The sequence below is a fragment of the Panthera onca genome, chromosome A1, assembly GCF_046562875.1.
Source record: "Panthera onca isolate mPanOnc1 chromosome A1, mPanOnc1 haplotype 2, whole genome shotgun sequence".
Taxonomy (NCBI): Eukaryota; Metazoa; Chordata; class Mammalia; order Carnivora; family Felidae; genus Panthera; species Panthera onca.
This window is the reverse complement of record NC_138339.1, coordinates 115,285,428-115,310,275: the sequence shown is the minus strand read 5'-3', so window position 1 is coordinate 115,310,275 and position 24,848 is coordinate 115,285,428. Positions and strand designations below refer to the sequence as shown.

The 24,848-nt window shown below is 37.0% G+C and overlaps 1 protein-coding gene across 9 annotated transcripts in view; it reads right to left on the bottom strand.

Moving 5' to 3' along the window:
- SLC38A9 (solute carrier family 38 member 9) overlaps window positions 1-24,848 on the bottom strand; it is an 83,837-nt gene that overhangs the window by 46,625 nt on the left and 12,364 nt on the right. For 4 of the 9 annotated variants that reach the window (XR_009611037.2, XM_060635773.2, XM_060635770.3 and 1 more), the window contains 2 exons: window positions 23,791-23,937; window positions 2,542-2,674 (listed from right to left, as the gene is read on the bottom strand). Coding sequence is in view for 8 of the 9 variants with exons in the window: in XM_060635773.2 (XP_060491756.1) it covers window positions 2,542-2,674; window positions 23,791-23,903 (246 nt within the window). In the remaining variant the exon portion in view is untranslated. Of the gene's footprint in view, window positions 1-2,541; window positions 2,803-4,357; window positions 4,446-4,477; window positions 4,563-21,156; window positions 21,312-23,790; window positions 23,938-24,848 lie in introns of those variants that run through there. The other 5 variants (XM_078449801.1, XM_060635772.2, XM_078449799.1 and 2 more) reach the window with 5 other exon arrangements.

Genomic DNA, 24,848 nt, shown 5'->3' with positions numbered 1-24,848 from the left:
TAGGAAAAGAATGTCTCAAATGTTATGCCTGGTGTGGCTTTGGAAACAACTACTTCTGAGAAATAAAAAGGCATTTATGGAGGGGCACCTGGGTGGCTCAGTCTGTTAAGCATCCAACTCTTAATCTGAGGGTCATGAGTTCAAGCCCTGCATTTGGCTCTACACTGAGTATTAAGCCTACTTAAGAATGAAAAGGCATATATGGAAATGGGTTTGTTGCCTTCTCTTTTATCCTCATTCCTCCTGGGAATAAAAAAGAAAAAGGGGAAGGGCCATGCTTGCATCAGTCAGGAGATAAACCATGAGCAAAGGTCAGAAAAAGTGAAAATCAAAAGTTATAGGGGGCAGGATTACACGCTAGAGAAGTTAAGAAGTTGCAAATTCTTGGGGTCCCTGGGTGACTCAGTCAGTTAAGCATCTGACTTCAGGTCAAGTCATGCTAACAGCTCAGAGCCTGGAGCCTGGAGCCTGCAGCTTGCAGCCTGCATGGGATTCTGCGTCTCCCCTCTCTGCCCCTCCCCTACTCATGTTATATGTCTCTCTCTCTCCCTCAAAAATAAATAAACATTAAAAAAAAAAAAAAAAAAGAAGTTCCCAACTCTTAGGAATTACAGAAAAAATGGAGAATTGGATCCCACACTCTGAGAGTAATCTAGGGCAGTGCTTTTCAAACTTGAATTTTCCTGTGATTGACACAGGGATATTGTTAAGCACAGATTATGATTCAGTAAGTCTGGAGTAAAGAATAGATTCTGTATTTTTAGTAAATTCTCAGTGATGCCAATACTGCTGGCTTGTGCAGGCCCTGCTTTTATTAACAAGGATCTAGGAGATGTTGGCAGCCAAACAATTTTCTTCTCTTCCTGATTTTAGAATAAAAATATTAAGGTAAATGAGGAAATTTTCAGAAATAAAAGGTTTAATTCTATAAAATCCTGACACTTACGGCTTCACATTGTTTTGCCCTTAAAAATCTTTTAAGAAAAATAATTTTGGAATTCTCAGAAAATGAGCATGGATGTATACATATATTCATTAAAAATGGTCATATCACACTGTTACCTTTTAATCTCTGTTGACCGCTGTTTATATACTTTGATTTAGAGTTATTTCACTGTCAGTTAACAAAAGGTATTCAATTTGGTGTACAATGCTGACTTAATTTCCAGGCAAGCAATGTCCATTCAGGCCTAGACTGGCCCAGTCAGTATCTCTGAACTTTGCTTCCACAAGCAGAACCCCTAGGAGGTCTGAATTAGACCCAGAGATACCAGATTACTTCTACTCCACAGAGGGCTGAGATAATTCTGTTATAGAACTAAGACTTTACTGTAACTACTGATATAAATGCCTGGGGGAGGAAAAAGTGAAAAAATTGGGGAAAAAAAATGACACCACTCAGAATATGTGGGATGTCCTTATTTTGGCTATACAAAAGGAGATCGTAATACCTCAGAAGGCTTTAGTGAGATATCTATGTTCAAGTGATATCCTAATCATTGCCCTTTATTTTTATTTATTTATTTTTTAAATGTTTATTTATTTTGAGATTGGAAGAGAGAGAGAAAGCAAGCCGAGGAACAGAGAGAGAGAGAGAGATGGAGGGAGAGAATCCCAAGCAGGACCCGTGCTGTCAGCACAGAGCCCGACATGGGGCTCGAACCCACAAACTGTGAGATCATGACCTGAGCCGAAATCAAGAGTCAGACGCTCAACTGACTGAGCCACCCAGGCGCCCCTCATTGCCCTTTAGTAAATATCTAAAATTTCCATTTTTCTTTAAGCTTTAAGATTCCGAATATCTCATATATGATAATTCTTATAAGCAAACAAATTATTTCCAATATGTTTCTGATCCTAAAATAATATAGATTTTAGAAGATCAAGAGTCAACAACTATAGTCCATGGGTCAAATCTGGCCTTCAAACCAATTTTTTGCAGCCCCTTTGCTAAGAATGGTTTTTATATTTATAATGGTCATAAAATAAAAGTGAAGAATATGTAACTGTATGGGGCCCACAAAGCCTAAAATGTTTAAAATCTGCTCTTTGACCTATGTATTTTATCTACAAAAGGACAGTGCTAAATAGTAAAAATATTATACGTTTGCATGTATTTCAGTTTCCCATTCCTGCAGAAAATTTCTAAAAACATCTTTCCCTCGTAGCTTCAAACTTAAAAACTGAACAGACCAACCAGACTTGTTATTATTTATGTTTTTAATCAATAACGTCAAGTATTTCAGAAGTAGTTTGTCCTCCAAAGAGCTCTTAGGACTGGGGACTAGCAGAATTTAATCCAACAAATCTCTTAGGCTATTGTCAACATAGAGAGGTTGTTCCAAATCTCTAAGTTATGCTAGATAAGAATGAACTAGCCTGAGATGTAAGACATGTGTTAATTACTATCTTGACTTTCCATGATGCCATCCTTGGAATATGGCCAGCAAAAAATTCAATCACTGGGAGTTCCCCTGGCTTATGCTGTTCACTGTTCATTTCAATGTAACCTTAGACAATTAGCCATGTTTTTCCCCTTACCAGTGCCTTGTCTGCAGGAGCGGTGAGCCGGCTGTAGTAATGAATCCTCTTGTTCATGGCAGAGGCATGGTCGCTAACCCTCTGAATGACATCATTCACATTGACGATGTTTGTGGGCTCTATATAGAAAGGCCTAGAGAAGGGAATATACACTTGACAAAGAACATTCAGGCAGAAATTCTGGAAGTCAGCCATTGAAGAAAATAACTTCTTGTCCTCCATTAGAAATGAGATGCACCACCGCAAGACATTCACTTCTCACTTTTGGTGGGAAAAGAAAATTTTACAAAAGAAGCATTATCCAATCCACAGAATAAAGCTTTTGTCTCCTAATACTATCATAAACACTCTTTTCTAGTCTTTAGGAATTTAGCAATAGAGGAGACATAACAGAAAGAGCTTCAATCAATTATTAAAAATAAATATAGCAGCTGTCAGTTTTCAACAATGAAATTTAGATCCACACAACTTTGAATATTCTCTCAAAAGGCTTTTGGCACTAAATCAGAGAAATTACTGACATAAATGTTCTTCTACTCAACAGTCTCTATTCCTTCTTTGCGGGCCAATGTTACTTCCTATGACAAATAAAATACAGATAAGTGATCTCAACCATCTCCCTTGTGAAACTTATCCAAAGTACTGTCAAATGGAACATCAAGACACCAGAGATATTTTGCCTCATTCTACTTCTCTTGGATTTCGGTAACAAATCCTATTATGTTATTATTTATGTGTATACTCCCTTCCCATAACTGTGTCCCAATTAACTGTAGATTCTGGTTTTCAATCATCATTTTCAGTCATTAACCCTGCCAGTTCCTAACAAAACTCCTTTCATTTGCTTTCTAAGCTTCCAGTAATGGACTCCAAAACAGAAAGACCAGGCAGAGTAGCATGAAAAGGACTGCTTTCCTCCACTGACTCTCAGATCCCTCAAAGTCACAAATGATACTGTGCCCCAAACTGCATGTAATATGCTATTTCAGATTACATACAGATCCAAGTAATGAAGGAAAAAAAAACTAGATTTCTCTGGTTCCATATAACTCTTCTATATTTATAGTTCTGAAAGAAGCTTAAAATTTATGCTAGTCATTTGTGGAGACAGTTAATCTGGTCCTGTGGAATCACCTGAAAAACCAAGTGACTGAAATTTTAGTTTCTGCTATTTTTTCCAACTACTAGCTATAAGAGAAATCGTAGTATAGATGTTAAATTTAATCTTGTCTCTCTAGTTAGTATACAGAATCTCTGAATCTTCCTTTTGCTATTTATTCTCCACCACAGCACCTAAGTAGGACAGGTACTCTCCAATTCAATACACCAAATATCTTAAAGAAGAGCACTTACTAGAGCAAATAATATGGATATGGAGATCAACGTGACATTATATCTACACTAAGCATATCATTACTAAGTGAACTAAGCGATGTCAATAAATATGAAGGGGATATAAAGAAAATGAAACAGTCAAAGGCTGAATAAACTATCCCTACTTGGTAGTCTGAGGTAACTACCAATCCTCCCAAAGCACTATGGTATTTTATATAATTTGCATATCTACTGCATCAGTAGTACTAAAAAGCAATGTAAAATATTTATGTCCAGGAAACAGTTTAATCATACCTGGGGTCACAATCTACAGAGCATTCATTTCTTGTTTTGTAAGAATGATATCCCGCAAAGTTCAAGAAAGAACTATAGCTTAAAGTCAACATAAAGGAGAGAATGCAACTAATCAAGGATTACTAAAAGAAACTAACAAGAATGGTAGTGATAGAAAAGTATAAATATTCTACTTGTAGCTTCTTACTCTGAAAATTCAATGGTATTAATATCAACCACTAAATTGGCTTGAAGGCCTTGCTGAAAAGCAGTCCAGGAAGTGCTACATTTTTTGGCTTCTGGCATCTAACAAAAGTGTTAACTGTACCAGTTTAGTTGGCTTGGGTACTCTGAGAGCAGAATGACTCTGAAAGTTTTTCTTTTCCAACAGTTTTCATCGAGATGCTGAGTGCCTGTTCAAACAAATATTTTGGAATCTTTTCAAAACAGATTCTCTTTAAAAATATCCAACTCAGCATATCTTAACTAAATTATTAGAAACATATGTTAAAGCTTCATCTGAGAGCAAAAAATATACATTACATTTCTAAATTGAACTTTAGTTGGATCTGAAAACATTTTTAAAATTAGTATTATACAGAGAACAGTATTAAGAATTAAATACTTTTGAAATTTGGGTTTTTTCTTTTGAACACAGTTTCACATGATTGCTCCCTATCAGTATTACTTCCCATTTGAAGTGTAGCTCAACTGTATCACAGCGAAAATAAATTATGACATTTCATGTAGAAGTTATATTTGTTTTACCTTATAAATATTTATGGTTATGCTACAGAAAAAAAGTACCTTAAACATTCAGCAAAATTTTTAAAATATTTAGAAATGTGACTCAAAATCCCATATATTCATTTAACAAACTTATAAACAGAGAAATGTTATTTCTACCTAACACCTTTTCTAGGTTCCACTCCTTACATTCCTTAAAAACTTTTGGCTTTTAAATCTGTCTCCACCCTTCTACTGACCAGTTATACTCCTCTGAAAGTTAATAACAATTCCTTGACTTTTAAGGTTCATACTCAATGTGAAGACCTATGACATAAAGCTGTTTGTTCCTTTATTCACATCTCCATGAAAGCTGAAGCCTTCCAACACCTGCCAAATTGGGGTAGTTTGTTAAAAAATGAAAAGGGAATCAAGTATTTAAAAATCTCAAGCAAATAAACATTCAAAATAATGAACCCACAGTACTTGTTTCTTCCTCCTTGGTAAAATGCTATGTCTGACAGGCAGATTTTCAATGAAGACAGAAAAGAAGTTAATCAAGTCACTGTACCTAGAAATTTCTTGCTGCTACAACAAAAATATTGGTAACCTCCAACTTGCTGATGTGTTTCTCGCTTTCCCTGGTGCTTATACAACATCCTTTTCCACAAAAATCCTGCTCTACATTCCAGTTTCACTCAATATTACCAAAGGCTGAGCCTAAGGATCTTCTCTACTATGGTTAATTATTTTGTACTGGTTTTCAAAATTTATTAAATATTATTTAAGTGCCAACCAAGCATAGTTAAGCATAGTTCTAAACATTTAATAATAACTAAGACATAGAAACTGAAGGATCATAATCTGCTGGAGGAGACAGGTAAGTAAGCAATCCCAGTCCAGGGGGAAAAATAGAAAAAGAGAGTGAGTGCTCATGAAAAACAGTGGGAGCAAGAAAGAGTGGACAGACTTGTGTGGTGTTGGGTACGTGCAGTGTACTGTGTGATCAAACAGAAGGAGAAGCTAACCCATGTCTGGCAGACCACTAAGGAAGTAACACCTGAGGTGAATCCTAAAAGATACAGAGGTAGACAGATATGGGAAAAAGTAGGAAAGAAATAGTGTTTCCAAAAAATATGTAAGAACACGTAGAAAGAACAAGGAGAGAGAGCATGATGTGTTTTTGAAAACTGTAAGTAGTGGGAAAAGTGGTAATATATAAGGCAAACATGGGCCAGGACACAGAAGACCTCACATGCCAATGAAGGATATGATCCAAAAGGGAAGAACCCCCAGTCTCAGACTCTTCTGCTGATTCCTTCTCTAATTCCAACCCTCAAATATCAGAGTAACCCAGAGTTTAATCCAGTGGCATTTTTTCTTCTCTATCTAGAGTCATGGTCTTGGTGGTCTCATCTAGTCACATAAATTTAAATATCATGCATAGGCTGATGGCACTCAAACTATCTCCAGTCTGAATTTTTTTTTTTTTTTTTTTTGAGAGAGAGAGGAAGCATGAGTGGAGCAGAGAGTCAGAGAGTGAGAGAGACAGAGAGAGAGAGACAGAGACAGAGAGAGAGAGAGAGAGAGAAAATCTTAAGCAGAATCAAGCAGGGCTTGATCCCATTACTCTGGGATCATGAACTGAGCCAAAATTAAGAGTCAGACACTCAACTGACTTAGCCAAACTCTCCCACCCATTGCATCTCTTAGACTTCAATGCTTACCATACTAATCACACCAGCCTCTTCACAGTTCCTGAAACACTATAAACAAACACCTGCTCCAGGATCTTTGTTAGTAATTTCAGGTAAAAACAAAGCCTCTGAAGGCCTTTCCCTAAATACCTGCATGGCTTCTTCTTTCAGGTCTTTCCTCACTTGTGGAGTAAGGTATTTAGCTACCCTTGACAGCATAGCTAAAATTTCAACCCAGTTCTTTACCCTTGTCATTTCATAGATCTTCTCTGCTTTACAAGATCTCCTTAGCATTTATACTCCCCAACACAATATATATTTATTTATTATTGGTAAATATATTTTATTGCCTCCAGTAAATTAAGATCTACAAGAGGAGGGACTTTAGTCAATTTGGTCACTCTTATATTCTCAGGGCACAGAATAGTACATGGCATATTGTGAAAGCTCATTACAGGGCACCTGGGTGGCTCTCATGATCTCACAGCTTGTGGGTTCGAGCCCCACGTTGGGCTCTGTGCTGACAGCTCAGACCCTAGAGCCTGCTTCGGATTCTGTGTCTTCCTCTCTCTCTCTGCCCCTCCTCCACTCACACTCTGTCTCTCTGTCTCTCTGCCTCAAAAAATACACAACTATTAAAAAAAAATTAAAAGCTCATTAGAATACGATGAGTAAAGTATGGTGTAACACTTTACAAAAAAGTTTATTTTGAAATAATTTTTTCAAGTAAACTATCCCCAACGTGGGGCTCAAACTCATGATTCCAACATCAAGAGTCGCACACTTACCAACTGAGCCAGCCAAATGCCCCATTATTTTGAAATAAATTAGAGTCATATAGAAGTTAGAAATATAGTACAGAAAGTATTCCCATTAACACTCCACTCAGGTTCTACAATGACATCTTATATAACCATACTACAACCATTGAAACTTGTATTACCTTTATAATCAGAAAAAAAGTGAATGAAAAATTATGGGGATAATTCTTTCAACTTTTCTGTACATTTAAAGTATTTAAAATAAAACTTGGGGGGAGAAATGATGGAGGGAGTAATCAAAGTATCAAATACTGTACAAAATGAGAAGCAACCTGTATAAAAATCAACTTAGGGTGTTAATCTGGTTAATTTGAGTTATCCTCAAACCAATTAAAAATTTTTCAGGCAGAATGATTGTGTCAAGTGCTACTGCAAAGACAAATGAGATGGGAACTGATCAATGAAATGACCACCAGTGACTTTGATATGAGTAGTCTCAGTGGAGTAGTAAGGGCAAAAGCCTGTCTGAATTGGGATCAAGAGAAAAACTGGATACGATGAGTATAAATAATCCTTGCAAAGAGTCTTCTGTAAAAAGGAACAAAAGAAATGGAGTGGTAGCTAAAGAGGTATGTGTAAATAGTCTACAAAGTATAAAAAAAGCATAACAAACACAATCACCTGTAATCCCATGAATGGCTTCATTCTCTTGTAAGAAAACATGAGATTCCATTGCTATAATTTTAAAATTATAAATTGCTATAATTTTAAAATCTGACAATACCAAGCACTAGTAGGAGATAATGGAAACTGTTATACAATATAGTGGAAATGTAAACTGATAGAATTCCTGTAGAAAAGAGTTTGGCATTATCCAGTTAAGTTGAATATACACACACACCACTACCAAGCAAGTGCACTCCCAGGAATTTATCCTAGAGAAGTTCTTGCACATGTATGCTAAATACACATAGACTAATGTTTATAGGAATGCTATTTGTAAGATCTCCACACTGGAGACAACTCAAATGTCCAACAACAGTAGAATGTATACATAAACTGCAGATACTCATAGAATGAAATGCCAGAAAGCACTGGAAAGAACTATTGTTACACACAACTTGGGTGAAAATTATAAACAAAAATTCCAAAATAATACATACAGTATGATCTCATTTACATGAAGTCTACAAAAATGTAAAACTGGTTTCAGTATTTTAGGGATACAGAGACAATAAATAATGAAAAGTAGGGAAATGGTCACACAAATGGGAGAAGAGTGTTTACCTACAGAGGAAGGAAGAGTGTTTGGTGAAAGACATATGAGGAACATATGAGGTGCTGTTATATCTAGACCTTGGTGTTGGTTGTACAGGTATTGGCTTTATAATTATCTTTAAAATTGTACTTAAGAGCTATACAGTCTTCTGTACACATATGTGATTAAAGACTTTAAAAACAGGCCTTTAACACATTTTTTCAAAATTTAGTAATGAGATCAAAAGGGACCATAACATCTTCTGTATCATACAGAAATTTACTGGTTATAGGAGTGCCTAGGTGGTTCAGTTGGTTAAGTATCTGAGTCTTGATTTGGACTCAGGTCATGATCTCACGGTTCGTGAGTTTGAGCCCCGCATCAGGTCCTGTGCTGCTAGCACGGAGACTACTTAGGATTCTCTGTCTCCCTCTCAAAAATAAATAATTAAACACACACACACAAAAAGAAATTTATTGGTTATCTTTTGGCAAAATACCTTAAAGAGTGTCAAACTTAAATACAAGTTATCTACTTTTTGCTATAAAAAGTCAACTGTGGAAGAGGGCAGGAAGATGGCGGCAAAGGACGATGCTAGGCTCACCGCGTCCTGCTGATCGCTTAGATTCCACCCACATCTGCCTAATTTACCCCGATAACCACCAGAAGACTAGCAGAACGGACTCTCTGGAGCCAAGTGTAGACCGAGAGGCCCACGGAAGGGGGTAGGAAGGGCAGAGAGGCGATGCGCACTACACAGACTGGGGGGAGGGAGCCAGGGCAGTGGAGGGGCAGCCAGCACACCCGGCAAGGCAGAGCCCCCAAGTCTGGCTTGCAAAAGTGGAGGGACTGGACGGAGTGTGTTCTGACAACCAGTGGGACTTAACACCTGGAACGTTATAAGTCAACAGCTCTTCTCGGAGAGCTGGAGGGAGAGTTGTTGAGCCCAGGAGGACGGGGCTCAGCTTGGTGGGGAACAAAGGCACTGGGAAGCGCCATCTCCCTCGCCCTTCCCCCAGCCAAAATCCCAAAGGAAGCCAGTTCCTGTCACGGAACTTGCTTGCACCATGCAAACACCCAACGCTGTGTTTCTGCGGATCCATCCCTCCAATGGGTCTGCCTCCCTCCCGGTGCCACAGGGTCCCTCCCTAAGCGGACCACCAAAGGCAAAGTGAGCTGAGCCTACCCCTCCAGCCCCTGTGCGCCTTGTAGATCCACCCCTGCTAATACGCCAGATCCCATTGAAACAGCACCACAAGACTGGTAGTGTGCAAGTAGCCCGAACAGAGGCCACACCACTCCACAGTGAGTCCTGCCCCTGGGAGAGGGGAAGATAAGGTACACACCAGTCTGAGTGTGGCCCCAGCAGTGGGCTGGGGGCAGACATCAGGACTGACTGCGGCCCCGCCCACCAACACAAGTTACTCCAGACAGCACAGAGGAAGAGCCCTGCAGTTCCACGCCACTCCAGGGACTATCCAAAATGACGAAACGGAGGAATTCTCCTCAAAAGAAACTCCAGGAAGTAGCAACAGCTAACGAATTGATCAAAAACGATTTAAGCAATATAACAGAAAATGACAGCAGAGAATCTATTGCTACAGAGATCAAGGGACTAAGAAACAGGAGGAGCTAAAAAATGCTATAAATGAGCTGCAAAATAAAATGGAGGTGACCACAGCTCGGATTGAAGAGGCAGAGGAGAAAATAGGTGAATTAGAAGATAAAATTATGGAAAAAGAAGAAGCTGAGAGAAAGAGAGATAAAAAAATCCAGGAGTATGAGGGGAGACTTAGAGAACTAAGTGACATAATTAAGCGAAATAATGTATGCATAATTGGGATTCCAGAGGAGGAAGAGAGAGGGAAAGGTGCTTAAGGTGTACTTGAAGAAATCATAGCTGAGAACTTCCCTGATCTGGGGAAGGAAAAAGGCATTGAAATCCAAGAGGCACAGAGAACTCCCTTCAGATGCAACCTGAATTGATTTTTTGCACGACATATCATAGTGAAACCGGCAAAATACAAGGATAAAGAGAAAATTCTGAAAACAGCTAGGGATAAACATGCTCTAACATTTAAAGGGAGATTGATAAGACTCATGACGGATATGTCTACTGAAATTTGGCAGGCCAGAAAGGAATGGCAGGAAATCTTCAATGTGATGAACAGAAAAAATATGCAGCCGAGAATCTTTTATCCAACAAGTCGGTCATTTAGAATAGAAGGAGAGATAAAGGTCTTCCCAAACAAACAAAAACTGAAGGAATTCATCACCACTAAACCAGCCCTACAAGAGATCCTAGAGGGGATCCTGTGAGACAAAGTACCAGAGACATCACTGCAAGCATGAAACCTACAGACATCACAATGACTCTAAACCCATATCTTTCAATAATAACACTGAATGTAAATGGACTAAATGCGCCAACCAAAAGACATAGGATATCAGAATGGAAAAAAAAAACAAGACCTATCTATTTGCTGTCTACAAGAGACTCATTTTAGACCTGAGGACACCTTCAGATTGAAAGTGAGGGGATGGAGAACTATCTATCATGCTACTGAAAGTCAAAAGAATGCTGGACTAGCCATACTTATATCAGACAAACTAGACTTCAAATTAAAGGCTGTAACAAGAGATGAAGAAGGGCATTATATAATAATTACAGGGTCTATCCATCAGGATGAGCTAACAATTATAAATGTCTATGTGCCGAATACGGGAGCCCCCAAATATATAAAACAATTAATCACAAACATAAGCAACCTTATTGATAAGAATGTGGTAATTGCAGGGGACTTTAATACTCCACTTACAACATTGGATAGATCATCTAGACACAGGATCAATAAAGAAACAAGGGCCCTGAATGATACACTGGATCAGATGGACTTGACAGATATATTTAGAACTCTGCATCCCAAAGCAACAGATGTACTTTCTTCTCGAGTGCACACGGAACCTTCTCCAAGATAGATCACATACTGGGTCACAAAACAGCCCTTCATAAGTATACAAGAATTGAGATCATACCATGCATACTTTCAGACCACAATGTGATGAAGCTTGAAATCAACCACAGGAAAAAGTCTGGAAAACCTCCAAAACCATCGAGGTTAAAAAACACCCTACTAAAGAATGAATGGGTCAACCAGGCAATTAGAGAAGAAATTAAAAAATATATGGAAACAAATGAAAATGAAAATACAACAATCCAAACGTTTTGGGATGCAGCAAAGGCAGTCCTGAGAGGAAGATACATTGCAATCCAGACCTATCTCAAGAAACAAGAAAAATCCCAAATACAAAATCTAACAGCACACCTAAAGGAAACAGAAGCAAAACAGCAAAGACACCCCAAATCCAGCAGAAGAAGAGAAATAATAAAGATCAGAGCAGAAATAAACAATATAGAATCTAAAAAAACTGTAGAGCAGATCAATGAAACCAAGAGTTGGTTTTTTGAAAAAATAAACAAAATTGATAAACCTCTAGCCAGGCTTCTCAAAAAGAAAAGGGAGATGACCCAAATAGATAAAATCATGAATGAAAATGGAATTATTACAACCAATCCCTCAGAAATAATCAGGGAATACTATGAAAAATTATACGCCAACAAACTGGACAACCTAGAAGAAATGGACAAATTCCTAAACACCCACACACTTCCAAAACCCAAACAGGAAGAAATAGAAAGCTTGAACAGACCTATAACCAGCGAAGAAATTGAATTGGTTATCAAAAATCTCCCAACAAATAAGAGTCAAGTCCCAGATAGCTTCCCAGGGGAATTCTACCAGACATTTAAAGCAGAGATAATACCTATCCTTCTCAAGCTATTCCAAAAAATAGAAAGGGAAGGAAAACTTCCAGACTCATTCTATGAAGCCAGAATTAGTTTGATTCCTAAACCAGACAAAGACCCAGTAAAAAAAGAGAACTACAGGCCAACATCCCTGATGAATATGGATGCAAAAATTCTCAATAAGATACTAGCAAATCGAATTCAACAGCATATAAAAAGAATTATTCACCATGATCAAGTGGGATTCATTCCTGGGCTACAGGGCTGGTTCAACATTCGCAAATCAATCAACGTGATACATCACATTAATAAAAGAAAAGATAAGAACCATATGATCCTGTCCATCGATGCACAAAAAGCGTTTGACAAACTTCAGCATCCTTTCTTAATAAAAACCCTCGAGAAAGTTGGGATAGAAGGAACATACTTAAACATCATAAAAGCCATTTATAAGAAGCCCACAGCTAATATCATCCTCAATGGGGAAAAACAGAGCTTTCTCCCTGAGATCAGGAACACAAAAGGGATGTACACTCTCACTGCTGTTGTTTAACATAGTGTTGGAGGTTCTAGCATCAGCAATCAGACAATGAATGGAAATCAAAGGTATCAAAATTGGCAAAGATGAAGTCAAGCTTTCACTTTTTGCAGATGACATGATATTATACATGGAAAACCCAATAGACTCCACCAAAAGTCTGCTAGAACTGATACATGAATTCAGCAAAGTTGCAGGATACAAAATTAATGTAGAGAAATCAGTTGCATTCTTATACACTAATAATGAAGCAACAGAATAAAGAAACAGATCTCATTCACAATTGCATCAAGAATCATTAAATACCTAGGAATAAACCTAACCAAAGATGTAAAAGATCTGTATGCTGAAAACTATAGAAAGCTTATGAAGGAAATTGAAGAACATATAAAGAAATGGAAAAACATTCCATGCTCATGGATTGGAAGAATAAATATTGTTAAAATGTCAATACTACCCAAAACTATCTATACATTCAATGCAATCCCAATCAAAATAGCTTCTAGTTCTCAAAGCTAGAACAAGCAATCCTAAAATTCATATGGAACCACAAAAGACCCCGAATAGCCAAAGTAATGTTGAACAAGAAGACCAAAGCAGGAGGCATCACAATCCCAGACTTTAGCCTCTACTACAAAGCTGTAATCATCAAGACAGCATGGTATTGGCACAAAAACAACATAGACCAATGACAGAATAGAAACCCCAGAACTAGACCCACAAAAGTATGACCAACTAATCTTTGACAAAGCAGGAAAGAATATCCAATGGAAAAAAGACAGTCTCTTTAACAAATGGTGCTGGGAGAACTGGACAGCAACATGCAGAAGAATGAACCTGGACCACTTTCTTATACCATTCACAAAAATAAACTCAAAATGGATAAAGGTCCTGAATGTGAGGCAAGAAACCATCAAAACCCTAGAGGAGAAAGCAGGAAAAGACCTCTCTGACCTCAGCCGTAGCAATTTCTTACTTGACACATTCCCAAAGGCAAGGGAATTAAAAGCAAAAATGAACTATTGGGACCTCATGAAGATAAAGAGCTTCTGCACAGCAAAGGAAACAATCAACAGAACTAAAAGACAACCAACGGAATGGGAAAAGATATTTGCAAATGACATATCAGACAAAGGGCTAGTATCCAAAATCTATAAAGAGCTCATCAAACTCCACACCCGAAAAACAAATAATCCAGTGAAGAAATGGGCAGAAAACATGAATAGACACTTCTCTCAAGAAGACATCCAGATGGCCAACATGCACATGAAAAGATGCTCAACGTCGCTCCTCATCAGGGAAATACAAATCAAAACTACACTCAGATATCACCTCACGCCAGTCAGAATGGCCAAAATGAACAAATCAGGAGACTATACATGCTGGAGAGGATGTGGAGAAACGGGAACCCTCTTGCACTGTTGGTGGGAATGCAAACTGGTGTAGCCTCTCTGGAAAACAGTGTGGAGGTTCCTCAAAAAATTAAAAATAGACCTACCCTATGACCCAGCAGTAGCACTGCTAGGAATTTACCCAAGGGATACAGGAGTACTGATGCATAGGGACACTTTTACCCCAATGTTTATAGCAGCACTCTCAACAATAGCCAAATTGTGGAAAAAGCCTAAATGTCCATCAACTGATGAATGGATAAAGAAATTGTCGTTTATATACACAATGGAGTACTACGTGGCAATAAGAAAGAATGAAATATGGCCTTTTGTAGCAACGTGGATGGAACTGGAGAGTGTGATGCTAAGTGAAATAAGCCATACAGAGAAAGACAAATACCATATGTTTTCACTCTCATGTGGGTCCTGAGAAACTTAACAGAAACCCATGGGGGAGGGGAAGGAAAAAAAAGAAAAAAAAGAGGTTAGAGTGGGAGAGAGAGCCAAAGCATAAGAGACTCTTAAAAACTGAGAACAAACTGAGGGTTGATGGGGGGTGGGAGGGATGGGAGGGTAGGTGATGGGCAGTGAAGAGGGCATCTTTTGGGATGAGCACTGGGTGTTGTATGGAAGCTAATTTGACAATAAATTTCATATAATAAAAAAAAACAATAGCTAAATTATGGAAAGAGCCTAAATGTCCCTCAACTGATGGATGGATAAAGAAATTATGGTTTATATACACAATGGAATACTACATGGCAATGAGAAAGAATGAAATATGGCCCTTGGTAGCAACATGGATGGAACTGGACAGTGTTATGCTAAGTGAAATAAGTCATACAGAGAAGGACAGATTCCGTATGTTTTCACTCCTATGTGGATCCTGAGAAACTTAACAGAAGACCATGGGGGAGGGGAAGAAAAAAAATGGTTAGAGAGGGAGGGAGCCAAAACATAATAGACTCCTAAAAACTAAGAACAAATTGAGGGTTTATGGGGGGTGGGAGGGAGGGGTGGGTGGGTGATGGGTATTGAGGGCACCTGTTGGGATGAGCACTGGGTGTTGTATGGAAACCAATTTGACAATAAATTTCATAATTAAAAAAAAAAAGTCAACTGTGCCAAATTTGTTAATTCCTATTGTGATGGTAAGTTGCTATCAACAGCATGCTACATAGGTACAGAGCATATATTAAAAACCAAAAAGGCCTTGTGATGCTTGGGTGGCTCGATCAGTTAAGCATCTGACTTTGGTTCAGGTCATGACCTCGTGGTTTGTGAGCTGGAGCCCCACATCCGGCTCTGTGCTAACAGCTGAGAGCTTGGGGCCTGCTTCAAATTCTGTGTCTCCCTCTTTCTTTGCCCTTCCCCTACTCACACTCTGTCTCTCTCTCAAAAATAGATAAACATTAAAAAAATTTTAAAAACCAAAAAGCCCTCACATACTTAATCTATCTCCCTTCAAGGCACAGATGATATTTTGACAATGACTGAGAAAGTAGTTTTGCTTTTTAAAAATTCACATTGAACACAGAATATTCTGATAATGGATGTTTAGAAATTTTTCCATTTGTTACATGATTCTATTGCTGAAAATGATGTCTGTCACCAATAAAAATTCATACCTGTAATTTTGCATACATGGATGAAAATTTTTTAATATTTAAAAACTTCCAAAGTATGTAAATGGTCTTTAAGTCTGTTATTAAATATAAAAAAGTCAAAATAATAATTTTAATGGAGCAAATGACAACACTAGTTAGTATCTTTGTATTTCATGTAATACAAGTATCAATCAGTATTTTCACTAAAAAGTGTTTATAGAGTACAAAATGTTTAAAAATCAGTGAAGTTAAACATTCAAAATATTTCAAATATGGAAATTTGCAAATATAAATCTTCAAATAAAAAATAAGTTTATAAAACTTTTTTTTTAAGTTTATTTATTTATTTTGAAAGAGAGAGAGAGAACAAGTGGAGGAGTGGCAGAAAGAGAGGGGGACAGAGGATCCAAAGCAAGCTCTTTGCTGACAGCAGAGAGCCTGATGCAGGGCTCGAACTCACAAACCGTGAGATCATGACCTGAACCGAAGTCAGACACTTAACCGAGTGAACGACCGAGTCGGGTTTTTTTATATGAAATCTTTTTTATAAGCTTTATAAAAAGCTATAAAAGTTGATAAACTTTTTAATAAACATTTAAAAAAGTTATAATTCTAAAATAAATTATTAGATAAGACTATATCTAATGTTTCTTTCCCCTTTGCTTCCTTCTACCCTGGTTACTTTCCAAACTGACACTTCTGAAAAAACTGATCCAGAAGAACTTCAAGACCTTCCTCAAATATTTAGTGTCCCTTAAGTGGAGTGTTCAGACTAGGTGGGCAGCTCCTCCACTCTGGCCGGAAGCTACGGAGTTGTAGCAGTTTTGATTTCTCCCACAGTTAACTTGGTAGGGACAGTTCTGTCTATTAAGTTCTCCCCTTCCCCAGCAGAGAGATTAGCCACCTCTGAAGATGCAACTGTCTTTCCCCCACCTTCTCCAGGTGCGTATATGTTGGGGAGTAAATGCTAGAACTGAGCAGAAAGTAGAGCTAGAATGATGTAAGAAATGAAGGAGGAGAGAGTGGGGGATAATTTGGAGAGGGAACCAAAAAAGGGGAACAAAAGTACTGGTTGTTTTCAAATTAACAGTATTAAAAAAACACTAGTATTTTGGACTTTAAAAATAGCATGGGATACTAGAATATACAAAACAGCACTGCAATCACTCAATGTAAGAACTGAGTGACATCAGGGAGGATGAAATCTACCAAGTAAATTTCAACAAAAACTTCCACATAATTGCTGGATGAGACACAAATAAACTTCAAATCAGTTTGAATTACTGTGTAGCAAAATACTATAAAATATTTTAAAGTAATAGAGCACATTCACTTATTATTGATAATACACATAAGTTTTAATATACTGTTCATAAATAAAATTTAATTATCAAGATTATATCTTATAATTTCTATTTTGTTTTATAATGTACATAATAACGTTCAGAAGTATAAGTACATACTTTGCAAATGAATACCCACACATATGTACACACATACACATATTCAGTCCCATTATTTTTAGATTATTTTATTTTTTAACTGATAAGGGTGGTATGATGAAAAAAGTAAATGTTAATTAACCCCTGGTTGAAAGTTATGGGTTCCTTATTTTAGCATTCTAAGCTTTATTTAGCTGTAAGAACTTCATCAATACCATACGGACACAGAACTTCACCTGAATATTAGTTCTCAGGCCTGTGTATCTTAATTAAATATGGTTCTGCTAAGAATGAATTTCAAAATTCTTGAATTCAATGCAATTCAAGCTTTCACATTTTGGTTTAAGAGAATCTGTAAATTGTTTTAATTCTACTGTCCTAAAAACAATTCTTTTAGGGCCACAAAATGAGCAGTAACAGCAATGTGAGGGTTTTTGTTTGTTTTTAGTATCAGCACTGAATTGAGGCTAAAAGAATTTTAAAAAATTTCAAGTTAGAAGCACTTGTATATAAATACTAATATATAGTTCTTCAATTTTTCTCTAGGTTGAAGTAAAACAGTAACACCACCACACTCCATCCTTTCTTCTACCTAGAAAAAGCAGACCCAAAGGGAACATGGTGAGTAACTTCAACAAAGAAAGATTAGGAATGTGGGGAATCTGGTTTTAAGTCTGTTTGTTAAGTCTGTTAACAATTCTCTAGTTGTATACCTGCAATTGGTTTCATCACTTTTGCAGTAATTATACTATTGCACTAAATGCCTTTTGACCATATACTTGGATATGTTAAAAATACTGAGTAGACAGAGAAAGATGCCAATCCAATTCTTCACACCCTTTCCTCCCAATAAGACCTACTTGGACTTGACCCTAATGAGCACCAGTCAAACCAACTGGGATACTTCTTTCTTCAGGCTTCTCCAAATAACGTTAATGAGGGAGGAAGGGAAGAAAATAAAGCAGAACTAACTCCAAGGCAACAAACAGCAAGATCAGATATAACAGATAGATCTAGGGAAAACAGAAAGATCTAGGAAAAGAAGTGGAAGCAAATCATGTAAGCAGATAGGGATACAACAGAGAAGTTGAGCAAACAGACATTTGGAAAAAGAGGAAGGAGGAAAAAATATATAAGAACAAATATTTCAGAGAATAAAAGGATTCCAATGGGACTAGAAATAAGATCCCATTTATTTATTTATTTATTTTAAAATTTTTTTTAATGTTTATTTATTTTTGAGACAGAGAGAGACAGAGCATGAACGGGGGAGGGTCAGAGAGAGGGAGACACAGAATCTGAAACAGGCTCCAGCCTCTGACCATCAGCACAGAGCCCGACGCGGGGCTCGAACTCACGGACCGTGAGATCGTGACCTGAGCCGAAGTCGGGCGCTTAACCGACTGAGCCACCCAGGCGCCCTGAAATAAGATCCCATTTAAAGCATTTCTAGCTTAAAAAGCATTCTCTTTAAGCATTTAGCAAAAAAGTGTTCCAGTGGGGAAAAAAAATAGTGGAACATAGGGCGAAGGGTGAGAGAAGTGGACTGAAGAGGGAAAGCAGAGGGAAGAGAGTAGGAGGAAAAAGAAGGAAGAGAGGGAGAGTATAGAAAGTAGTGCTACAACCAGCATGGTGGCCATCTGCTCTATGCTTCTGCTAAATCCCTCGTCTCATCTACTTAACACAGACGGCACGTTCCTCAAAATGTAATTTATGCAGGTCTGGAAACCAATCTTCCTGGGAAAACTACTTTTCTACCTTTTGTTGTACATCTCCATAATCCCAAACTATGAAACTACTAAGGCTCAGTAACCACTTCCAATCACTATTATTGGGCCAGGATCTACCCTTACAAATAAACTCCTCACTTTGCTTTGTCAGTCCTTCTCTCCCCTAAAACCACAATTATTGCTATTCAGTATTATTGACAGATGAAACAGAAAGAGGCTAGCTTACATGTGTGCAAACTAGTTCACATTCTAAAAATCCAGGGGCCATAGCAACATGTATTGTAAGACATCAGGAATGTTGCTTATTTTGTTTTATTTTTTTAATTTTTAAAATGTTTTTATATTTTAATTTTTGAGAGAGAGAGAGAGAGAGAGAGAGAGAGCGAGCTTGAGCAGGGGAGGGGCACAGAGAAAAGGAGACACAGAATCTGAAACAAGCTCCATGCTCCGAGCTATCAGCACAGAGCCCCACACAGGGCTTCAACCAGTGAACTGCGGGATCATGACCTGAGCTATAGTTGGACGCTTAAATGACTGAGCCACCCAGATGCCCTAGAATGCTGCTTATTTTAAATATCTACTTCTACTCCACTGGCTTACCAGACCTCTTGCAATGTTATCAATTACAAAAATCTAACTTTTAGGTTATGCTTTTGTATTTCCAGGTTTACCATATTAAAATGCAAATAGCCATAGAAAGATAATAGACTAAATCTCTGACACATTAGATTGCTTTCCATTAAAACACCAAACAGAGAACAGATCCCTACAAGAACAGGACAGATAAGTACTGGTAAAAAGGGCTAAGGAAAAGTATGGTTTACCAAGCATTGCCTAAAAGAAAACTCCTGAGTGAATTCTTGCTCTGGGGAACACAGGGCATACAGAGAAGAGCATGAAAGCTCTAGGCCCTAGGAAAAATGGAAAAGGAAATATTGGTAGAAAAAAACTGAAAAAGGAGAGCTCAAAACAAATTAACCACTTCACAATTTGGTTTCAGGCTGGCTGGACTGTTCAACTCCCAAAGGGCATAATCCCAGAGTCGCAGCACAGTATGAAGCAATCCTGAATACCAGCTCTATCTTGGGTTCCAGAAAGTCTGGGAAAAGCAGGAAAACAATCTCTTAGATGAGTGATTGCCAATGGAATATATCACATATGGCATAGGAGATTTCTAAACCTTTCTGTCCCTCCACCCACATTCCTAACTCCACCCCAAACCAGGTGGAAACTGAAGGGGGAGGAGAGGTGTGTAGAGAGAAAGGTGTACACATGTAGTCTGTAGTCTGCAGACGTTCCTCAAATGATCCAAATGGTAATGTCATGTATTCCTACTCTATGGTGACATGCTTCCTCGGCCATCTGACTACTTAGATCCCACTTCCACCAATGTGATTGGTGAAACGGTTTTAAGAACTCTTTTGAACTGATACATGATTTTGCTTGCCACCTAGTGGAGATAAAATTAATCACAAGCTGAACTGAGGCTAAGTAATCTAAAAGTATCCAATAGTTGTTTGCTATACTCTGACAGCCTAACATAGTTTCCCAAAGGGTGGCTACATGTAAGGATTTTTAGGTGGCACAAGGATGAATGCTATCTTAACTACTTAATATTTACCACAATGCACGTTAGAATAAAGTATAAACAATACTTAAAACACATGATTTCACAAACATGCAAAGATGAGGGTAAATTAAGCCTAATTTTAAAAAGTATAGATTTTTAAAATATATCTAAATTATATTACACAGGTAATACTATAATGGGACACCATCAAAACTATACAGTGACTCAAAAATGACCAATGTTTTAGAAATAGTTGTCTAAGTTGGTTCTTCTGATAGAAGATAACTTCCCTCAGTATGAGTATTTTTTATGCATATAAGTAATCTTTTTATAGAAATAACAAAGTTTTTAGGTACTCCTACTTTTTTTCTCATCAAATAATAGTTTGTTTTTTTTAAAGAGAAATTATTTCACAGGGAAATTATCATTCATTACTGCTAAGTCTCTATAAATATTTGCCTTCCTTAAAACATGCTTACCTATGTAGTTATCCCATGATTGTCAATAGTTGATTCTTTCTCATTTTGACAAGTTTTATTACAGAAAATATATTTCCATTTAATCTACACAGTTAAACAAATTCTCACAGAACTGTCTGAATTCCTGCCAACTTATTGCAATGGAATGCACTTTAATGACCTATGTTCTATTGTCACAGTGGTCAATTATCATAGAATTTAGAGGTTTTAAGAACATCTTGAGCATTCAATAAGCATTCATGAGTTCTTGTATTCACTTGATGTTGGAATAAACAAGTGAAAATTGTAAGACTCGTTTCATTATCTTCTCTGATGGCTACTATATTTCTCATAAGACAATTTTCACATTGCCATCTCTAGTTTCAAGAAAGACTGAAAAACTAAGTGTCTGGATAATAGAAATAGGATTATCAAGACTAGTTTAAACCAATCCTCCTACATCTCCTGGATTGGAACCTATTGCCACAGTCAACGAAATTAAAATCCTGTTGGCAAGGAATAGGTAGGGTGGTTGAATAGTTGTTCGGTCTATCTGCCACACCGCCCACCTCCTAACTCTCTCTCTGAGGAGGCAACCTCTCTTTACAGTTTACTACTTACTCTTCCAGAGTCACTTATACATATTGTATCATATACAGTTTTTTAAATTTATTTTTACCCAAACGATGGTACTCTATACACACTATTCTTCATTTTTTTGATTTAACAAAGTTGAAGACTTGTTCCATTTTAATATGTAATAAAGCCACTTCTTTCTTTTTAATGGGGGAAAATATTCCATTGTATCAATATGCCAAAATTTATTTATTCAGTCCTGTAAAAAAAGACATTTTGATGGTTTTAAATCTTTTACTATTATTATAAAATAATGCATTAAACAACCTTGTACATATATTATTTGACATCGTGAGTTCATGCTTACAAGTAGTGAAATTCCTGGGCCATATAAACTTTGGAATTGGCTGCTGGCATTTTGGGGCTGGGGGAAACACTAAATTATGGACTAAAATTAAAGAGCATGACAATGTATTTTAGAATCCTTCCACTGAGTGCAAATTATGCTTTTTCATTATATGTCATATTTTACCAATTCTAACATATATACATTTCTAAAATACGAATGCATCTCATAATCCCATAGACCTTTTAATCACTGTCAGCCAGGTGGCAGTCATAAAAGTAATTATTCCTGATGGTATGACAGGTAACTGTAATTCCTGGTCACTTCACTCATCAAACCATTTAAGGACCATTTAAGAAGAAATATAAGCCATGATATTGCCAGAAAACCTTTGGTGACACCTTCTGGTAAGATCAGGAAAGTGCAAGCATCAAAACTAAAAGAAGGTGTCAGTGATTTGAAACAAAATTCTTTCAACAAATACTACATTATTAATGTTCTTTTTTTTTTTTTTTTTTCTTTTAAACGTTTATTTACTTTTGAGACAGAGAGAGACAGAGCATGAACAGGGGAGGGGCAGAGAGAGAGGGAGACACAGAATCTGAAACAGGCTCCAGGCTCTGAGCCATCAGCACAGAGGCCGATGCGGGGCTGGAACGCAGGGACCGTGAGATCATGACCTGAGCCAAAGTCGGACGCTCAACCGACTGAGCCACCCAGGCGCCCCGACATTATTAATGTTCTTAATGGTACAAAGGACAATTGTGTGTGGGAGGGGAAAAAACCAATTCTGACGACACCAAATTATAAAACTGATCGCAAAGAATCAGATTCGAAATGTGAAGCATTAGTAATATCTTAACTGATACATTTTGCTTATATTTTCATTTTTATAATTGCATAAGAGATAGATGATAAAATAACCAAAAATAAAAAAATAAGCTCAAGAGTTCTTTCAGTAAATTAAAAAAAAAACATTCTCAGTCCTAAGAGACTATTACATCTGATGTACTGGTAGCAGTTTATCTTAGTATTGTATTACCAAAAAAAAAGAACAGTTCAACTCATAATCAGCATGTCAGATTTGAAAAAAATACTCTGAATCTTACTTTAGATCCCTCAGTAGTATTTTAAAGTTCCTATCATGCAAATTTTGCACATGTAAATGTTACTCATATATTTTTTCTTTTCTTCTATTACATTTTCTTACTAGAATACTATTCATCATCTTTGCCTATTTTGTAAACAGCCACTTTACTGAATTCTCTATTTATAATAATTTTTCAGTGAATTCTTTTGGGCTTTCAAGGTATGCAATGAAACAAAATTTAAACTCAAATTATCTTAAACTATCTGCTGGAATTTAAACTCAGTGAAGATAAAGACTATTTAATTTTACTGTTTTATCTTCAGCACCTAGCATATTACCTTGTACAAAGCAGGTAATCAAAATATATTTGTTACATAAATGCATCTCACTGTAAATCTTACTCCAACCCCTCCCACAACATAGATGGTAAGCTGAGTCAAAAAAAATCGGATACAAAAGAGGAAATAGTATTCACATTTTTTCTCTCCCACATACAAACATACAGATGCTATTAAGAAACTGGATATTTTATATTCAAAGGACTGGATATTTTATATTCAAAGCTATACATTTTTGTTATATAATTGGATCTAGTTTAATAAAACCTTAATTATGAAATAAATGTTTTATTTTAAACACTTACCTTTTGGATCTTAGATCTGATGAATCAAACTGGATATTCATAGGTCCAGGATTTATTTCATGATCTACTTCAGGGATGAGAAGATGCCTAGAATCACTATCCATATTTGCCATTTTTCTTAGTCTCTAAGCACGGATGAAGTCAGTCCTATATAAATCAGAATGGATAAAAAATTAAAAATTATTTTGCTACTAGTAATACATTTGCATGTATAAAGATACTGGAAAAATATAGGAGTTTGCTGATGATACCTTACTTAATGAGGTATATGCCTAAAATATTTTATCAGAAATTTGCTAAGTTGAAATGGAGTTACTGTTTATTTTTCAGATTAACTAAAAATAAGTGGAACAATCCATTTCCGGTAATAAAACAGAGTAGCCTATTTGGGCCCATTTTCCTGCAGAAAGCTATTTAAATTATTGCATAAAATACAGAAAACCTCTTTTGAAAAGCATCAAAAATAATGATGAAAAACAGCTCAAGAAAATGCTTCTGTCCAGAGAGTATTTGTTGTACCAGGAGAAAAGGGACTGAGGTTTTCAAGGCCATGTGAAGTATTAGAGAAATAGAAGATAAAACCTATGATTCACCCAAAGTAAGGAATGATATAGTAAGACACCATCCCCTCTATTTCCAATAACACAGCTGGGAGTACAAAGAGCTTTACCATCAAATTAGGGATTAACAAGCGGTAATAGTGTCTCACTCCCTCACAATGGAACTACAAACAAGATTTCTTGACACTGCCACAGGCAGTGTGTATGTGCACACGCACAAGCATGCATCTTCAGAGGGGGAAGTGTTATATACCACAAACTGTGCTTTATGTGGATTTGCAAGGAGGTCAAAACACTTAAAGCTGTGAATATAATTTAAAGTTAACCTGCCTAATTGGGCTTCTAAGTAACTGCTAGAAACAAATGTAAATCTTTTCTGAGAGGACACAACTTAATCGTATGCCTCAAAGAAGACCTGCTAATAATCTTTCAAAGACAATGAACAGCACACAGTCAAAAATAACCTAGTATGCAAAGAAATAAAGTACTATTCATAAG